We start from the raw sequence: 18060 nt of genomic DNA, 5'->3' as shown, positions 1-18060 counted from the left end.
AGTGATAGGGCTGAATGTTACAACACAATAAGCAAACCAAGAATCTTGCCCAAGCCCTGTTATTTACTTAGGTGTGTATATATCACAGTATGGCCTCCCCCAGACCAACCAGAAATCAACATAAAGACAAGAAGCATACAGTAAAAATTTTTATATTTAGAATTAGCCAGCTGGACTGAGTTTAGATGATTCCAATCTGAAAAACAAAAGGGAATTTTGTTACTAGAAATTGAAATGTGAAGACTAAGCTCGAATGTCACTGTTAAAAGCAAAATGAGGGCACAAATGGGATAGGGCCTATGAAAGACAAGGGTGCAGTTTGTTGAGACTAATCACCGAAGTCAGGCTTTGGTCACTAACAGACACATAATTTGCACCCAGGAAGGGTGGAGTGTTAGGGAATTTGTAGCAAAGGAAGCTTACTTTGTTGGCAACATCCAAAGCATCATAATCAGGAGCCAGTCGTACATATGCCTTCTTCTCTCCATCAGGCCTAAAGAGAAGGAAGCCTTAGTCCTTGCTGCTCTCACTGCCCCCATACCCTCCCTCCTCAGTCATCTGGCGCATCAGTGGTTCCTTTGTTCATGTCATTTTTTTCCAAATAGTGATTTTTCCATCATTTGTGCAGAGGGGGTCAGGGGGAAGCCACTAAACCACAAATGAAGCCAATTACATTTTACAGGAAACACAAGTATATTCTGACATTAACTGTAACTTAGTCTTGGGCCTGCTTCACCTAGAAGTAGGGATCAAGAAAATGAGCACCAACCCCCGAAGTCCCAGAGGCAGGACAGCTGATGTTTCCTCAAAACCCATACTTCATCCAAGTGACTGTAATTACAGCAGGTGCTGCTCATTTATCAAGGCTTACACATGAGGAAGCCTACTTCTACCCTCAAAAGCAGCACCAAAGAATTTCATGCCATTCAGCTTTCTTGACTTCTGACAGAGGCCCTGACCTCCTTTCCCATCCCATGGGGCCCCAACTCACCTAATCAGGGTATTGACTTTAGCCACGTCAATGTCATAGAGCTTCTTCACAGCCTGTTTGATCTGGTGCTTGTTGGCTTTGACATCCACAATGAACACAAGTGTGTTGTTGTCTTCTATCTTCTTCATAGCTGACTCAGTGGTCAAGGGGAACTTGATGATGGCATAGTGGTCAAGCCTTGGGGTGAGGCAAAATGGAGTCATCTGGCGTGGGCCCACTAAAAAGATGGTCCTTCTTTTGGAGCCCAAGGCCAGAAGAGCCCAGGTGCATCAGACAATGAAGTAGCAATCATTTCTGTCAGACTTTGGTCGCTTAACAGTGTCATCACGTGCACCCCGAACCCTAGGAACCTGGAGTCTCAACTCAGGGGCAGAAACCTTGTGCACATTCTCATTTAAAGGGCTCTCATCCTTAAAGTGATTAAATAATTATCTATGAGTTCCAACTCTCTTCATTCTTTATCTGACCATAACATTTATGAAGCGCAAATTTCTGTAAGAAACTTGAGACTTAAGAGGTTAGACAACGTAATCCAAGAGCACAAAGCTAGACTATGGAATCTTGAAATTCAGGCTAGGGTTCCAAAGAATGTTGGTGCTTCACTATGAGGTTGAAGTGACTGTTTTGCCCCTTTGGTTGCTGAAAACTGGCTTGCAGGCCATTAGTTCTTGAGAGCAACTTTATTTAAGTTTCAGGTTAAAGCTACAGTGGCTTGAACAAACCTAACACAGCTTTCCCTCTGAAATTCGAAAAAGCAAAGCTCTATTTGGATACTACCTTCCTGTTTTGAAGCTAGAGGTCAGGTCTCAACCTCTCATCATACTAATTTCTAGGTCCAAATGTTGGTAAAGTCCGTCCTTTCCTCCATGGACACCCCCCTACTCTACCATTTCTTGAATGTAAAAATTTGGAAGAATGAAAAACTTCCATAGGCCTTCACTATCCAATACAGATGAACAAATCTCATCAATCTAGAATAATCACACACCTTCACCTTCAAGAACTATTCCCTAGAGCAACAGGTGCAATGAGGAACAAACTAAACCTGGAACTCCAAAACAAAAAAACATCTTAAGTCCCACTACATACTCACAAGAAAGTACACTTCCACATATGAAGCAATTAACCTAACAATTACTTAACCTAGACAGTGACTTTGGGTTGTTTTAATCACTGACAATATTCTAAAATCACCTTTTGTTCTTGAATAGCGCATTAATCTCTTCACCCTCCAGTTAGAGAAGCACACTAAGTATCAACATGGTTTTGAGAAACCATGCTCTAGGTTTGGTACGTTCCCAAATTACCAACATTGGGAGGATACCCAAACATTTTTTCATGAGTACAGGGCGGTACTGACTTGTTTCTCCTAGGGGCGCTCTTCCGAGGATATTTGGGCTGCCTTCTGAGCCGCAGTGTTTTGGGCCGTCGGAACGTGGGTGACGTCCGGATCTTCTTTTTTTTGTGGCTGTGGACGCCTTTCAGCACTGCTTTCTTGGCCTTCAAAGCCTTTGCTTTGGCTTCGGCTTTGGGAGGGGCGGGGGCTGAGAGGGAAAGAAAATGAGGGTGCGGGATTCATAAAGCGATCACTTCCGGCCTCAAGACCGGTAGTGGGCGCCCCAGGCCACACGTGCATCAGTGGTTCCTTTGAAGACATCACCAGTCTCAGGAGCTTAAATTTTTACATCATATGCACGACACTAAGGCGAACTTGGGATATGATTAAGAAAAAAAGTAACTAGTTAAAAAAAGAGGTAACTAGCAATGATCGAACGCTTGGTAGTTGCCAGGATGTGGGCTAGTAATTTTATACAGCCATCCTGGGAGGGTATATATCCCCAGTTAACATGGTGGGGGGGAGGAAATAAGTTGAGGATACTGATTCCTTACAAGTCTGGAGACATGGAGCTCCCCAGAACCGACTGTCAGGCTGTCCCCTGGCAGATGGTGCCAGCCGGGCTTGCCTCCCCAACTCCCTTCACTGGAGCCCAGACCATGCGGCTGGGCCCACGCGCTCCTCAACGTTGCCGAAACGCAAGGAACTGCCCCGGAGCAGAAACCCAAAGGGTTGGCCCAGACACTGTCCCCCCAGTTCGTTCACTCTGAGGGGATCCCAGGTCAGCCAGCCGTGGCCCCCTAGCCCCATCACACACCTTCCTTCTTCGCTTTCGGCGCCATCTTCGTGAAAAGGGTTTCGTAGTTCTGGTCCCGCAAGCTTATAGCGCCAAGTCTCACCGAAAACTCGCGACGCTTTTTATTTAAAGCTGATTGGATAACCTGCAGCCGCAGCGCCCGCCGGGAATGGTAGTTAGATTTAGTTTCCTCGCGAGAGAGCCTAAACTAGCACCACCCCTCGGCTTGTCAGATACTAAAGCTTCACGGGTGTTGTAGTTTTTTTGCGACACGTGTTTATTTGCTGCGGCGGGTAGATGAAGTAGTCCGCTACTGCGCGGATCTGATCCTGAGTGTTTCGCATCTTGAGCAACTTAAGGGAAGAGGATTACAGTTCCAAGAGACAGTAACACTGCAAACTGGAATTAATATACTGTAGTTAGATTGGCTCAGGTAGAGTAAAGCAAAATTCTAGAACGGTAGAGCAGAATTTGTGCAGTCCAACTCCCTCAGACAACATCTGTGGAAACTGAGGTCGAAAGAGGGGACGGCTTATTAATAACACAGTGATTCCGGGGAAGAAAAAAGTCAGGCGGAGGAGAGGAGCAAAGTGTCAGAGAAGGTGGGTGGTGGTCACATCTGTCCCTCGTACCAGTGGCAGATTTCATGCGTTTTCCCTATTTCATGTGATTTCTCATGAAGAGATTCAACAGATATTCCAAACACCTAGGGCACAGATTTCTCCAGGATTCGCTCTTCTTGTGAATACTTTCATTCACAGTCCCCTCCCTTTAAGTAGTCTTCCCTGCCTTGCTCCAGGCATCTTTACATCCTCAAATTCAGTTCCTGACGCAGAGCAAAGTTTAGTAAATCTCAGGTTTGCTTCTCTGTGCTTTCCCCACACCCACACGGCCTTTCTGCCATCTCCCTCCCCTCTTGGAATCAGGGTTCCCCTTTGAAGATGAGATTTGTTATGTGCTATCCCCTCTTCTATCTTGCAGACTGCGAAAAGGAAAAGTTGTCCTTGAGGGGATGGAGATTTCCAGTGGGGACAGAGCGAAGAACGCCCACACTGGTGGGGCGTCCCCATGTCCCAGAGCAGTGAACTCTTCGAAGGGCGGAATTCTCGGTTCCCCTAGCCCTCTTTTATCCTCCATTGAGGGAGGCAGCTTGGTTTTTGGCCCTCCAACAATTCAATCTACAGGGCAGCCTAGGAGGAAAAGGCACTGGAGTTCGGACATCTCTCTCCTTGGTGAGCACTTCGTTCCGACCCTAGTACTCCCTCTAAGCTCTCTCCCACCACCCCCCAGGGTAGAAGGGCGAGCGGGGGCAGACCCTGTGAGTCACGTCCTGGCCCTGGAGTTGAGGGAAGCGCCGCCTCTCCTAGAGCCCCTTCTCTCCCTCTTTCCCCTCCCGCTGGTTCCTGGCACAGCTAGATGCTGCGCAACAGCCACCGATTCCCCATCACCAATTCGTCTGGGTAAGGGTCCCAATGGACGCGCCGCTCGGCACCGGCGGTGCAGAGGAGGGCGACCTGGGGGATGGATCCCCATCTTGGCAGGTTCCAGCCTGGGTGGGGGCGATCCTGGTCCCCGGTGAGGCGTCGGGCGGGGGAGCCTGAGCTGGGGCAGCGCCGGAGGGAGGAGAGGAGGGGGAGGCCGGGGCTGGCTGCGAGGCAGGGAGCTGCTGGGAGAGGGGCGGGGGGCGGCCCTTCTCCAGGAATTTCCGGGGATCAAGTTACAGCACTCGCCGAGAGAGAGCCGAGTGTGACGCGAGGCCCTGCAGTGGTCTGGGTCCCTCGCCCCCTCCTCCAGCAGTCCACCGGCCTTGCTGCGCGGTCCCTGCCCACACTGACCCCGAGTGGCGGGGCCGCGCCGCGCCCCCCCGGACCTCTCTGTTATGGTGGGGTCGCCTCAACCCCGAGTTGTCGTCGGGTCTCCACGGCCTCGAGTTATTGTAGGAACTATCCGACCCCGAGTTATTGTAGGGTCTTCGAGGACCCGGGTGCCTCCAGACGGGACTCCCCGCCCGCATTTGGCGGCCGAGGGGTCTCCCCGACCCCGAGTCGTCTTCGGGACACCCCGGGCCCGAGTGATTGTGGGTTCACCTCGGCCCCAGGTGACTGTCTCATCCCCGTGGCCCGCGGTGGTCGTAGCATCCCCGAGGCCACGGGCTCCCGCAGGTTCTCCGTGGCCCCGAGTTATAGTCGGGACCCCTCGGTCGCGGGTGATTGTCGGGTCTCCGCGGGCCCGGATCGCTGGGGCGGATCAGGCCTCAGCGCCTTCTCAGGGCTCCCCGCAAGGCCGCAGGCAAGATGAACATTCTGGCGCCGGTGCGGAGGGACCGCGTCCTGGCGGAGCTGCCCCAGGTAGGTTGGCGCCAGGGCCACGTCGGGCTTCTGGCTGCGGTGGGTGTGGGCGGGGAGAAGGAGGCACCAGACGGGTTAGAAGCTTGGGCCCAGCCCTGCTGCCCAGCTAGGCCTGCTGCTTCTGGGTGGTCCCCTCCCCACCCCCGCCCCGGGCTGCTGGGCATCTGGACTAGGGCCAGGAATGGGTGAGTCCCATTCTCTTCTATCCCTTTCAGTGCCTGAGGAAGGAGGCCGCTTTGCACGTGCACAAAGACTTCCACCCCCGCGTCACCTGCGCCTGCCGGGAGCACCGGACAGGCACCGTGGGGTGAGTTAGAGACACCCGGAATAAAGAAAGGAAGTCCCAGAAAAGCTGTAGTCAAAGCAAGGGTACAGAGTCAACAACTTGGGGCTCCATTTCAGCCTCTACCAGCTATGTGGTTATTTCCCCTTTTCATGCCCCTGTGTTCTTCCCTTTCTTCCAACAAGGTTGTGGAGAGTGCTCTGAGATGGGGTGGGGTAGAAGGGTGGCAGTTTAATTTCTGACACTGAGAAGGTGTCCAACACGAGGGTGTGGTCACCAACTCAGCTTCCCACATACCATCTATCTGGACTCCAGGGCAAGTGGTATTGCCTAGAGGGTTGAGTCCCATTGTAGGTGGAAAAAAAAAGAAAGTAGTAGTTATAAAAGTTGGCCACCATTAACTGAGCATTTACTGTGTCCCAAGCTGTATGTTGGGTACTGTTATTGTCCGTTATTAAATGGAAAACATCTTCACTTTTAAGATGTATCTGATTTCAGAGTTGTTAAAATTGTGTGTGTGGGGGGGGCTATATCTCAGAATATAGGACATTTATCTCATTTTAACCTTTGCAACAACCCAGTAAAATATATGTTAAATCCCCAGTTAACAAATGTTGTAACTGAGGCTCAGAGAGATTAAGAAATGTGTCCTAAGTCACACAGCTAGTAAGTGTGAGAGCTGGAATTCAAATTCATGTCTCTCTGATACTGAAGCACAAAACACTCCTCTCCAGCACATCTGTCCAGGCCTGGTGTCTATGGTAACCTCAGCCTGGGTGCACCTAACTTTGTGGACCTACTATATAGGGAGCATTTGGACTCCTCTGGGTGAAACAGCTAGTGCTCACTCTTACTGCTCACTCTTGTGTCAGCAGATTTAAGATCTCCAAGGTCATTGTGGTGGGGGACCTGTCAGTGGGGAAGACTTGTCTCATAAATAGGTAAGAGTTTCCTGGAATGGAGCTGGATTGGGGTGGGCAGGGTGGGGCCAGGCCTAGCCAGGTAGGCTGGGCTAGGGCCAAGAGCATCTGGTGCCCCCTCAGGTTCTGCAAAGACACTTTTGATAAGAACTACAAAGCCACCATTGGAGTGGACTTTGAGATGGAACGATTTGAGGTTTTGGGCGTCCCCTTCAGTCTGCAGCTGTGAGTTCTTCCTCTGCCCCTTCCCACTGTTCCTTCCCCCAGCACCTATATTCCACCTCAGCCATCACCACCCCCCTGCCCCATATAAACCTGTGTTTCCCCCTTCCTTCCTTCCAGCTGGGATACCGCGGGACAGGAGAGGTTCAAATGCATTGCATCGACTTACTACCGAGGAGCTCAAGGTATGGGTCTGGGTGAAATGGGCTGGTTGGGTGCACCTGGTCTCTCATCTAGGGCTGGGGGAGGATTGTGGAAATGATCCCAACAACCTGGGGTTGTTTCTGCCACTCTTCCAGCCATCATCATTGTCTTCAACCTGAATGATGTGGCCTCCCTAGAACATACCAAGTACGTGGGGATGCTGAGCTATAATGGGGACTCTGGGGAGGAGAGGGTTCAGAAAAGAGGGGGGTTGGGGGCATGGTAGGGAACAAGAATGCATCCAGGACCAAAGAGCACCGGGTAATCGGGCATACGAGTATCAGCAGGAGAGCCTGGCCATCTCCCTCATCCCTCACTGTCTGTGGTCCACCGTCTATGGCAGGCAGTGGTTAGCTGATGCTCTCAAGGAGAATGACCCTTCCAGTGTGCTTCTCTTCCTCGTGGGTTCCAAGAAGGATCTGAGTGTGAGTGTGCCAGTGGGGGGACTTCCCGCCTTGGTGAGGGGAACCCCACCCTCAGCACCTGACTCTGACTTTCCTTCAGACTCCTGCTCAGTATGTGCTGATGGAGAAAGACGCACTCAAGGTGGCCCAAGAGATGAAGGCCGAGTACTGGGCAGTCTCATCTCTCACTGGTGAGTCAGAGGCCTCCGACCTTCTGTGGCATTCCTGTCTATGTTGCCTCTCACTCCTACACCTCCAACTTTGCCCATTGATCCCAGGCCTGGAAATGCTCTGAGCACCTATCTGCTCCCTGTGTCAGGTGAAAACGTCCGGGAATTCTTCTTCCGTGTGGCAGCACTAACCTTTGAGGCCAATGTTCTGGCTGAGCTGGAGAAATCGGGGTCCCGGCGCATTGGGGATGTTGTCCGTGAGTGCCTGCCTGGATGAGGGTGGCAGAGAGCACAAGGACCCTCCAATCCCTGCCTCACATATTTCCCACTCTTCTTCAGGCATCAACAGTGATGACAGCAACCTCTACCTAACTGCCAGCAAGAAGAAGCCCACATGCTGCCCATGAAGGGTGAGAGGACTGTCCAGAGACTGCCCAGCCTTGGGGCATTGTGTCCTCTTGACTCCCCCAGAGCTCAACCCCTGAACATTTGCACTGACTGTTTTTCCAGACCAAAGAGCTGCCCCTTGGTGGCAGTATCCCCAGAGGGGTAGCTGGGACCATGCTAGTCACTTTTACTGCCCCCAGGCACTGTGCCAAAGACTGGATGCCCCTCTCCTCCAGGGGCTCTCCAGGGTGCCTAGTGTGGGGGAGGTGGGCTCTACTTCTCTTGCTCAGTCTGCTGGGCCCTTTGAGTATGAGGATGCTTAATGGTCCCAGCCTTACACTGTGCCTTATGCATTAAAATCTCTGTTATTAGCAGGTTGAGGGCTGGAGTCCTTTATGGGGGGTGAGGGATGTGGAATGGGCACAGCTGTATGGTAATCTTGGGACTGGAGTCTTCTGCTGCAATTCTGGCCATTCCTGGCTGCTGGGCAGGCCTCAGGTAGGCTGGAAACTCAGGGATAATGTTTGAGGGGATGCTATGGACCCTCACTGGGTGCATCTGAATGATCTTTGAGATCTTAGCCCTTTCCTTTGGTCCCTCCCCCCCCCCCAAGTGGGTCCCCCTACTTGGTACTTATAACCAAATTTCCACCATTAGATAATATTTTTCCTTTTTTCACCTCTTGCCTTCCCTTTAAAAAATACTTCTCTGAGGGGAACACAGTGAGAAGTGATTGAATTTTCAGTGCTTTTTGGGGTTCACCAGATGGTAGGGGCAGGGCTTTTACTCAGAAGATGTGCTGATACATCTAACTATATTAGTGATATAAACATAAAATCATAAGTAGTTTCTTTTTATATTTTAAAGCAAATAAGAAATGACATTTTTGTCTCAAAAAAAAAAAAAAAAAAAGATGTGCTGAGTCAGGAGGACCTGCATTTGAATCCTTGCTGTCCATCCTGGAACATTCAGGCATATTACTCACCCTCTGTGCTTCAGTTTCCTCATCTGTAAAATGAGGCTAATACTGATGAGGTTTCTTGGGTGAAATAAGATAAAGCACTAACACGTACATAGGAAGATCTCAAAAGCCTTAACTATTATAACAATTTGAGGGAAGAGTGACCAAGAACCTGCCTCATTGTTGACATCTGACCCAGAGCCAGAGTTTGGCTGAAAGTATCTCAGACATCTGAGCCAACATTGGAGGGACACATGTGGTGGGTGTCATCCTGGGAGCCATGGAGGATCAAGATGAGAACAGAGATCCTGGTTCTCAGTTGGCAAGTGTTCTGTCCATTGGTTCCACTCTTACCTGCTACTCTGTCCTGGAAGGGCTTGCTTTTCTGCACACTCCCCCTTCTCCTGGCTTCCCCTCTCCTGCTGTTCCTAGAGCTCTCAAAAGCTACAGTGGGTAAGAGGGTCTGGATGGTAGTCCTATCCACTCAGGCTGTTGGGTCTAGAGGAAGGTGAAAGCTGGGATCACGCAGAGCAGCAGAAGGAGAGGCCCTTCATGACTCTGGAGAACACAAAGTTTAAACACCATCCTTTTCCCTCCAAGAGTGTGTGGTGTGAGGGAAGTGTATAGTAGGTTACTATGCATGTGGCTGGCCCTGCTCCCAGCATGGGGCAAGCCAATGGAGATAAAACGACATGAGGTTGTATGATCGAAATAAAGTACTAACTAATAAAGTACATAGAAAAAGCTCGAAAACCTGAACTATTATAATAACTTTTGGGGGAAGATTGACCAAGACTCTTTATTTCTTTGTTGACATCTTTATTGGGCAGTATTGTCTCTGGGACAGGGGGCTAGGAGAGCAATCTAAGAGGGGGCACTGGGAGTAGGCGCCACAGAGAGGCTGGGAGCCCATATAACGTCTTTATCCGATGGGCTTCAGTGGAGGGGCAGGCAGGCGGGGAGAAAGAGAGCGAGCCTGGCCTCCCGCCTGGGCAGGAGGGACATTGGAAGAACTGGGATGGCGGGTTGGAGTTTGTAGGCAGTTGCTTCCCAGGCGGGCGGGCATGGGACAGAGGGTAGATTGGGGGCGGGGCTAAGGGTAGTGGCTGGGTTCCGAAGGATTGGGAGGGGCCAGGAGCAGCCCGAAGTGTGAGGTTGAGAGAATGCCTGGGGCGGGGCTAAGAACGGGGTTAGGGGCGGGGCTAGGGTCTAGGGGTAGGAGTAAGCTGGGAGCAGATCTGGAAAGGAACCAGGGATGGAGTAAGGGCTGGGCCTGAGCGGCCGAGCTCAAGTTTAGGCCTGAGATAAAGGGGAGGTGCCAAGGTTAAAGTAGGACAAAGAGGGAGGGGCCCGGAAGGAGCTGGGAGGCCCCGGATGAAGAGCGCGGTTGAAGTTCTGACCTGGGCTAAAACAACGCAGCCTAGAGCAGGGGGAGGGGAGGGACTGGGCAAGCATGAGGCGGAGCTAAGGGCTGAACTGGGGCGAAGCTGAGATTGGGGTTTATGGTGGACTCCGTCAAGCTGAGGTTCAGGGTTGGACTTCTGCGAGGAAGAGTCTTGTAGAGACGAAGAACTGGGCTGAGAGCGATGTGGGTCAGGACGACACTGAGGATTGAAAGGTGGACCAAGGAAAAAACTGAGGACAATGCCAGCTCGTGGGACGAGAGCAGCACGGGTAAGGAGGGGGCGTGGTACGGGGGCTGGCTTGAGGACACAAGGAGGGTGTGGAACCTGAGAGATCGACGAAGGAGGCGGGGCCAAGGGCTGACAGGGGCGGAGTTAGGATCTGGGGGCGGGCTCACGTCGAGCCGTGGACCAATGATTGAGGACTAGGGTCCTGAAGTCCTGGAGAACCGCCTGCGGGTTCCGCTGGGGTTGTCCGGTGGACCCTGGTTGTAAGGCTGGAAGGCGTCTCTGTGCCACAACCAGGAGCCTGAGCCGCTGCCCAAGACGTGCGGGCCTAGGCTGGAGCCCATGGTCCGGTGATTAAGTCACCGAGGCTGCAGCGGGCGGTTCCATTGACTTTGAGGGCAGGAAGTAGTCTGGAGTTTCCATACGTGACATCACAATCGCCTCCAGATGTGGGCGGGGCCAGGGCGGAATTTCCAAGGAGATCGGAGCTGCCCTGCCTTGTTCCCTACTCTTCCCTCCCCTTTCTAAGTTACTCCCTTCCTTTGTCCCTTCCTCCCTCCCTTCCTCCCCTATTCAGCTGCTGGGGTGCCCAACCTGGAACCCCACCCCCTGTGCCGCAAGGGCAGGGGGAGCTCCGCAGCCCTGAAGACTGGAAGGATTCCTTACAAATGAGCATCACCTGTGAGTTTTGAGTTAGGTCCCTGTGCCCCGATTAATGCCCTGTTGAGAAAGAGACCACAAGCCTCCTTCTTCCTTTTAAGCTATCACTCTTATTCATAATAAAGTCCCCCTAGTGTCCAACTTCAATCACTTCTGCTGCAGGAGCTCTAGACTGCTGCTTCAGTTAGAGCTCTCCTGTCGTGAAACTAGGACAGATTGCCTCCCTCAGATCTGAGTTACTAAATCTCTCCCCTTGGCAAAGTTATGATTGTCAAAGATTCTTGGGGGTGTAGGGGGGAAGTTAGTCAGTGGACCCTGCTTATTAGCCTCTTCCATGATGACTCTGCAGAGAGCAAGCAGAGTTTGAATCCTGACCCTGGATCATGCTGCTCTGGCCTGACCTTAGGGTCCAGGCTGGATAAGAGAGGCTGTGGAGTAAGGACTGAGTAAAGCCAGAGGGTGACGAATTGGCTATGTTAGAGTTGAAAAGCAGGTGTAGTGGGAAGTAATAATTGGCAGGACAGGTTTTGGATAGGAACTGCAAGTAGACAGGGCTGAAAGAGCACAGACTATGGAGCCAAGAAAACTGAATTTGAATCCTACCGCCATCTATTAACTTGTGTCCTTGGACAAGTTACTTATCCTGAGTCTCTGTGTCCCCATCCACAGGATGGGCTGGGTTGATGATTTAGAATCAAAGGCATATTTTAAGAACCCAGCACAGTGCCTGACTTTGGGAAGATGCTCATCCAGGGTCAATTTTCTTTTCCTAGAGAAGTCCCCAGGTTTGAACCCTCCAATGCCAGGGTTTATTTGTGGCTCCAATACAGACTTTATTCTATTCTATTCATGTATTCATTCAATCAACCAACATTTACTGAGCATTTTCCATGTCTCAGGATCTGCAGACACAGAGACAGATGAAATATAAGCCTTGTTCTCAAGTTGCTATAAACGCATGAAGTACCATGGTGCAGAGTAAAGGGGCAAAAGATGTGTGACCAATTCTATTTGGATAGCATTGTTCTTTCCAAGATGATCAGGTGTTCCTGGGGAGTGGGAGACAGAAGAGAAGGAATGGAAGGATGAGAGGAGCGATGGGTGGGAGGAACTTATAATTGAGGAAGGAACCAGGACCCGGGTCCTGGGGGCCAATTATGTCATGATAAGGAGTTTACACTTTGTCCTGAAGGCAGTGGAATGCTATTAAAGAGGTGGACCAGTTGGGATTCTAGAAAACTCAGTTTGGTGTATTGTGAGGACTGGATGGGCCTAGTGAGACAGAAGTCAGGGAGGCCAGGCAGGAGGCCATGCCAGTTGTCTCCGTCAAGGATAATGAAGGAAAGTCCTAACCAAGATAGAGGCAGATGTGGAGGCAGGTAGGCATGGCAAGACTTCTTGGTGAGAAGTGAGGGAAAGGATGATCCCTAGATTTCTAGCTGAGGTGCCTGTTACTCTCTGAAAATGGAAGACACAAGAGGAGGTGGTTCATGGAAGATAGGGAGAAGATGGTGGGTTAATGTGGAACATGCTGGTCTGATGTTTTTGGAATGTCCAAGAGGACACTGGCTTCATCCTCAGGAAAGCAGTCTGGATTGGAGACCCACCTTTGTGTCATTTTATTAGTGGATGTTGAAACCATGGAAGTGGATAACATTATCCAAGGTAAGCCTGTAGAGACTTTGGAGAATGAAGCCAAAGACAGAACCCTGGTAATCACCAATTTAAAGGGTACAACAGAGGAAGAGGGGAGAACAGAGGAGTCAAGAAAGAACTAAAGAGCTAGTCAGAGAAGGAAGAGAGAGATGAGAGATCTGTCACGGGAGCCAAAGAAACAGTTTGCAGAAGAAAGAGATTGGTCAGCAGGGTCAAGTGAGATGAGACAAAAAGAAGGCCACTGGGTTTGGCTGTTAGCTCACTGGTGGCCTTTGCCTGGGCTATTCTGATACAGGGTCATGCTGTAGGTGGCTGGAATAGGAAAGAGAGGTAGAAACTCTGAACTCACTGAAGGTAGGGACTGGGCCTCCTTCACTGGTGCCTAGTGAAGCTATCCAATCTGTCTGTTAAATGAGTGAGTGAGTAAATTTGGACTGAAAAGGAAGAGGGTGGGATATGAAGTGGCAGAGGGAGAAACAGAGTTCATAGAGTGTTTTGTTTAAAGATGTTAATAGCCTGTAGGAAAACAAAAACCCAAAAACATTAAAGAGGGGGAAGGTGAGAATTCTTTCTGGGACCTAGAGTTCAGGTACTTGGGCAGAAGGAAGGACACTTCCCCAGGCTCGAGGAGAGTTGATGAGGGTAGAAGCAGCCACAGATAATGCTAGTGAAATGATGTGCTGAGAGGAACAGCAGCAGGGTAGGAGTTTCCAGGGAAGTGCTTGGAGTTTCATTCATTCATTCCATTAATTTTGAATACTTACTGTACTGTGGAAAACAGAAGGAGCTGACCAGAGACCTGTAGGAGGCCTAGCTGAAGTCCTCAAGCAGTCAGCTACCTTCCTTAAGCAGGTCTCAGCTCCAATACCCGAAAGGATGAGGCTAATTGTAGGAAGAGAAGGAAAGTGGCGGATTCTACAGTGTAGTTCTGATGGAGCTGCTGTCCTGTTAGGAGTTTTGTTTGGGGACACTCTCTGACCAGGCTCCACACACCCTGGGACAATTCCTGGGACTGTCCCTGCTTGCCTAGACCCTGGCTAACGCCTATTCATTACTTAACGCCGAGTCAGTTCCTCTTACGCTGCTTCTGAGAAATCTTTCCTGACCACCCCCATCCCCCATCTCATCCTTGTTCCCTCCTCCCATAGCTCTTCCCACCATTCCCTCCCTGTCTGTGTCTGCTTCACACTACTGTCACCCACTGTTGCACATACCTCTTCTGGGTCCCCCTCCTCATCCCCTCCCCCAGTGAGGACTGTTGTGTTCTTTTCATCTCTGCATCTCCTGAGGCCTGACACCTTGAGCTTCTCAGGAAATGTGTTTTGAATGAATGGCATGGGGAGGGGGCTGCTGCTGCTACCACTCTGTGCTCTCTCAGATATAAACAGGTTACCCAGCTGGGAGAGAGGACATCTGTTGGCTGGTGTGGCTTCGAGCACTGATACATCTACCTTCTCCTCTGAAGGTGGGTCCAGGGGATCTCTGGCCCCAGAGGCCCCCACACTCCTCACCTGGGACGGAGGGAAGTGTTTGGTCCTGAAGGGGTTACCCAGCTGCTCCACCCACAACCCTTCTCACACCAGAGAGCGGCCCTCCCTGGAGGCCACAATCACTCCTTTCCTCTGTATGGCAGTTTATGGTACACAAATATCTTTGACATAGGTGAACTGAGCCCTCCCAACAACCCTGCAAAATAGATATTACCACCATCCCTATTTTGTGAATAAGGAAATGAAGGCTCAGAGAAGTCATGTAACTTGTCCTAGGTTACCCAGATTGACTTGAAATCAGGCCTGTCTGACTACAAGTTCAGGGCACTTGCCACTCTGCTGCCCTTTGCCCCAGTTCAGCAGTGCTGAAGAAACCCGAGGTGGTGGTAGTGGTGTTCCAAGGTCCTGCCTCACATGCAGGACTCCTTCTGCCTCTTATTTCCCTGGGATGGAGAAAGGGAGGAAAGGGGGAGGGTCAGGGGTGTAGGGGGAACCCAGACCCTTCACAGCTGGGCAGGGAGAAGGGAAGGGAGGAGGAGGAATGTGGGGAAGGCTCAGATCTGTCTCATCTCTCAAGTACTTTAAGGCCACCTGGACTAACACCACCCTGCCCTGCCACCAGCGTGAGTTAACTCCTGGTGGCCAGTATGAGGTCTTGCCCCAGTTTCACCCCTTGTAGAGGCTGGATAAATGCACAATCCCCCTGGCCTGTTTGGAGGGAGTCAGTCAGCCATAGTACCTCAAGCCAGGCTGCCCTGGAACCCATGAGTGCCCTTCCTCCTCAGACTGGGTGGGGCCAGACTCAGGGGAACCTGCAGGATGGTGCCTTGTTCTTTCTGCCTTGATGACACTTTGGGCACAAGGAGTCACTACGTGGGCTTTTAGATGGTGGTCCGAGGGGAGAGCCATTGGTACACTGAAGCTATAGGCAAGATCAGAGGTGAGACAGTGGGGGTGGAGGCTGGGAAACGCCAGTATGTGTCCAGGGCTTGTATTCAACTGAGCAGAGGTAGGAAACTTTCTCCAGGCTTTCCCCTAATCCTAAACCCTCTCCCCAGCAGCTTCTCCCCTGTGCCCTGGGAAAGGGGACACAGTATCTGTGCTACCTACAAGGGGTGGGCTGTTCAAGTCTGTGGCTCTAGGAACTAGGGAGAATGGATGGGGAACGGAAACTTGATGAGTAAAGAGTAGGGAAAGAATCAATAGAGAGCCTAGGAAAGGGGAAAGAAGTGAGAGAAAGGTGTCAGAAGGAGAAGAGGCTTGGAGAAGAGAGGAGGAGGGAAAGGGGAAGGAAGAGTCAGGAGGAGAAGCCAAGGAGCATGACGTGCTCCCCTCCAGACTTGAGCTGGCAGGCTGCAGCAGGCCTGGGGGCTGGAGTGGCTCCAGAGGCTGTGAGGGGTCAGATACAGGCCTCCTGGGCCTATGCAGGACAGGCATAGGAGCTGAGGATGTTGCTGCTTCTGCTGGCTTTAATCACTGGGGACTCTGAAGTGGTGTTCCCCTCTGCCATAGCAAGAGAGCCATCCCCTCCCAGGCACTCTGTGCCGTGGGGTAGGTGACAACTCTGAACAGCCGGGTGAGGGGCTGGCGGGAGTCTGTGGAGGGCCCTGGGAAGGTAGGCTCCCACAGAAGGCAGGGAAGAGCAAGAGGAAGGTGTCCCAGGGCAGCAAGGGGGACTTGATGAGGACCTTGGTGAGTCTGAGGAGGGGCAGGCAGATTAACGCAGTGGACTGGGGAGAGGGGAGTCCTGAGAGGGACCGACTACTGGGCTGAGTTACTACTACTCAGCAGTAGAAACAGGTGTCAGGGAGGGCAGAGGTGGTAGCAGGTGAACTAGTGAAGCCTTTAGTTTGAGCCGTGGGAAGACCCAGGTGTGTTGCTGCTACTGCCTGGGTATGACCCAGACTCCTACCTGCTCAGGTGAATTCAAGGACACTGACAGGTGCTGCTGGAAACATAAAAAGTGCACCGGGCACATCATCCATCCCTTCACCTCTGACTATGGCCACTACAACCTGCACCTGCACTCTGTCAGCCACTGCGACTGTGATTCTAGGTAAGGGCCTACTCCTTGGGAAACCTACAGCCTAGGAGACTCCTGGGCAGAGCCAGGGGCAAATTTTCACTTTGGTTCCCCACTCTGGCTTTGACCTGGCACTGCCAGCCCAGCCCCAGCTTTATAAACGTGTCTTTGCTACAACAGCCATGGGGAGGTCTTTTGGCAGTCTGGGCTGAGCCCTGTGGAAGCCCGTTGTCCCTCAGCTTCTTGCTCTGGGCCCCTGGGGAGTCATGGAGTCATAGGAACCAGGCTGAGTCCCCTGTGTGGCAGGCTGAAGGACTGCTCAGAGAAGATAAATAGCAGCTCCCAAGATGTGGGCTCAGCCTGTTTCAACACCATCCAGTCCCCTTGCTTTGAGCTCATCCCAGAGGAAGAGTGTGTGGAGCAGTTCTGTTATGGCTGGTGAGTGTCGGCAGGCTGACGGTGGCACTATGGGGCACTTGCCCCCCCACTCTCTGTCAACCGTCTTTCCCTGTCCTCCTCCCTCCCAGGTGCAAAAGCTACAGGCCTATCTCCGTGGCAGTGATCCACCATCCCATCCACCATGAGTGTGGCGCAGATGACCTCAATGAAGAAGAGGAAGAGGAGGAGGAGGAGGAGGAAGAAAGCAAGCCTCCCATCCCGACCCAGGTGGGGCCCACCACCACACCCACCGACACAGGCATGGGCATGGTCACTGGCACCCTTGACTCAGCAGCTCCCATCACCATCTGGCGTTCTGAAAGCCCCACAGGGAAGTCCCAGGGCAACAAGGTGATCAAGAAGGTAAAGAAGAAAAAAGAAAAAGAGAAAGACAAGGAGGAGGAGATGGACGAAAAGGCAAAGCTGAAGAAAAAAGTCAAGAAGAGCAAGTTAACTAAGAAGAAAAGCCTGGTTAAATCAGAATCACCTCCAGACTTGATACGATCGTTAAGTCCAAGAGAGCTGGCCAGGATGTCAGAGTCCAGCCCAGACAGCCGGCCAGACCTGGAAAGTGAGGACAGTTACAATGATCCTGGCCGGGAGGAACCCTCCAGCGAGGATATTGTGGAGTCATCATCGCCCAGGAAGAGAGAGAACAGTAACAAGGCCAAGAAGCCTGGGATGAAGACCTCGCCGGCCAAGAAGGTCAACAAGAGGAAATCTCCCCCAGCATCAAACCCCAATCTCAGTTGAAGCCAGGGTGAAGAATAAATGCAATCAAGCCTATAGCTGACCCCCTGCTTCTCTCTCCCTCCAACCTGGCTCCTTCTGGGGGTGGGGGGGGGAGGGCTCTGGGCAGAGCTGGAACCAAGGGGCTAAGGGGCTGCTGGGGTTTCTGGAGGGCAATCCATCTCAGAAGGCAGGTGGAAAGACATAGGAGGGGCACAGCCTGTTTCTTTGTAACATCCTAGGCCCAGGGCAGAAGAGCGCATCTGGGTGAGGTGGGAAAGAAGCTTCCTGTCAATTGGGAGATGAGTCTGAAATCCAGTTGGGAACAGGCAGTTCTGTCTGCAGTAATACCCCTAATAAATTGAAACTTTTAACCCAGTCTGTGCCACTGTGCCTGGCATTTCCCTGGGG

General features: G+C 51.7%; 3 protein-coding genes and 4 non-coding genes across 17 annotated transcripts; 2 read left to right on the top strand and 5 right to left on the bottom strand.

Moving 5' to 3' along the window:
- Positions 1-43: 43 nt before the first annotated feature.
- On the bottom strand, positions 44-3300 carry RPL23A (ribosomal protein L23a). Its single transcript, XM_010958258.3, has 5 exons — positions 3145-3300; positions 2352-2535; positions 992-1168; positions 424-493; positions 44-196 (listed from the first exon to the last, which is right to left on the bottom strand). Exons 1-5 carry the CDS (start codon positions 3167-3169, stop codon positions 182-184), a joined length of 471 nt encoding a protein of 156 aa, XP_010956560.1. The 5' UTR covers positions 3170-3300; the 3' UTR covers positions 44-181.
- LOC123617818 (small nucleolar RNA Z17) lies at positions 312-378 on the bottom strand. Its single transcript, XR_006726077.1, has one exon. It is a non-coding gene; the product is annotated as a small nucleolar RNA Z17 (small nucleolar RNA).
- On the bottom strand, positions 562-626 carry LOC123617816 (small nucleolar RNA SNORD42). The gene has a single exon (XR_006726075.1). It is a non-coding gene; the product is annotated as a small nucleolar RNA SNORD42 (small nucleolar RNA).
- LOC123617817 (small nucleolar RNA Z17) lies at positions 1255-1326 on the bottom strand. Its single transcript, XR_006726076.1, has one exon. It is a non-coding gene; the product is annotated as a small nucleolar RNA Z17 (small nucleolar RNA).
- LOC123617815 (small nucleolar RNA SNORD42) lies at positions 2622-2687 on the bottom strand. Its single transcript, XR_006726074.1, has one exon. It is a non-coding gene; the product is annotated as a small nucleolar RNA SNORD42 (small nucleolar RNA).
- A 1127-nt stretch (positions 3301-4427) lies between the features above and the next one.
- Positions 4428-8435, top strand: RAB34 (RAB34, member RAS oncogene family). Of its 2 annotated transcripts, XM_074343141.1 has the most exons (11): positions 4428-4583; positions 5259-5471; positions 5687-5778; positions 6630-6695; positions 6798-6899; positions 7017-7081; positions 7196-7247; positions 7444-7525; positions 7605-7695; positions 7824-7931; positions 8014-8435. In XM_074343141.1, exons 2-11 carry the CDS (start codon positions 5418-5420, stop codon positions 8079-8081), a joined length of 780 nt encoding a protein of 259 aa, XP_074199242.1. In that variant the 5' UTR covers positions 4428-4583; positions 5259-5417; the 3' UTR covers positions 8082-8435. The 2 variants fall into 2 exon arrangements, with proteins under 2 accessions (XP_074199242.1, XP_074199243.1); XM_074343142.1 differs by lacking the exon at positions 8014-8435 and having other exon boundaries at positions 7783-7919.
- A 1807-nt stretch (positions 8436-10242) lies between these two features.
- On the top strand, positions 10243-18028 carry PROCA1 (protein interacting with cyclin A1). Of its 10 annotated transcripts, none has more exons than XM_010958263.3 (6): positions 10243-10696; positions 12895-12978; positions 14348-14434; positions 16380-16515; positions 16789-16920; positions 17010-18028. In XM_010958263.3, exons 1-6 carry the CDS (start codon positions 10609-10611, stop codon positions 17671-17673), a joined length of 1191 nt encoding a protein of 396 aa, XP_010956565.2. In that variant the 5' UTR covers positions 10243-10608; the 3' UTR covers positions 17674-18028. The 10 variants fall into 10 exon arrangements, with proteins under 10 accessions (XP_010956565.2, XP_074199236.1, XP_074199237.1 ...); XM_074343135.1 differs by having other exon boundaries at positions 16663-16920; XM_074343136.1 differs by having other exon boundaries at positions 12873-12978; positions 16663-16920.
- The last annotated feature ends 32 nt before the right edge of the window (positions 18029-18060 follow it).

Source organism: Camelus bactrianus, chromosome 16 (genome assembly GCF_048773025.1).
Source record: "Camelus bactrianus isolate YW-2024 breed Bactrian camel chromosome 16, ASM4877302v1, whole genome shotgun sequence".
NCBI lineage: Eukaryota > Metazoa > Chordata > Mammalia > Artiodactyla > Camelidae > Camelus > Camelus bactrianus.
The sequence above is the reverse complement of the archived record's forward strand: the minus strand, read 5'-3'. Positions and strand labels throughout refer to the sequence as shown.

Bases quoted from the DNA above. Each gene is read 5' to 3' on its own strand.
- RAB34 (XM_074343141.1), top strand. From the start codon at position 5,418: ATGAACATTCTGGCGCCGGTGCGGAGGGACCGCGTCCTGGCGGAGCTG. The intron at 5,472-5,686 runs GTAGGTTGGCGC...TATCCCTTTCAG, and splicing joins TCCTGGCGGAGCTGCCCCAG to TGCCTGAGGAAGGAGGCCGC. The intron at 7,696-7,823 runs GTGAGTCAGAGG...TCCCTGTGTCAG, and splicing joins GGCAGTCTCATCTCTCACTG to GTGAAAACGTCCGGGAATTC.
- PROCA1 (XM_074343135.1), top strand. From the start codon at position 10,609: ATGTGGGTCAGGACGACACTGAGGATTGAAAGGTGGACCAAGGAAAAA. The intron at 10,697-12,894 runs GTAAGGAGGGGG...CTTCATCCTCAG, and splicing joins GTGGGACGAGAGCAGCACGG to GAAAGCAGTCTGGATTGGAG. The intron at 12,979-14,347 runs GTAAGCCTGTAG...GTGCTCTCTCAG, and splicing joins AGTGGATAACATTATCCAAG to ATATAAACAGGTTACCCAGC.
- RPL23A (XM_010958258.3), bottom strand. From the start codon at position 3,169: ATGGCGCCGAAAGCGAAGAAGGAAG. The intron at 2,536-3,144 runs GTGTGTGATGGG...TTTCCCTCTCAG, and splicing joins GCCGAAAGCGAAGAAGGAAG to CCCCCGCCCCTCCCAAAGCC. The intron at 1,169-2,351 runs GTCAGTACCGCC...CCTCACCCCAAG, and splicing joins AGCGCCCCTAGGAGAAACAA to GCTTGACCACTATGCCATCA.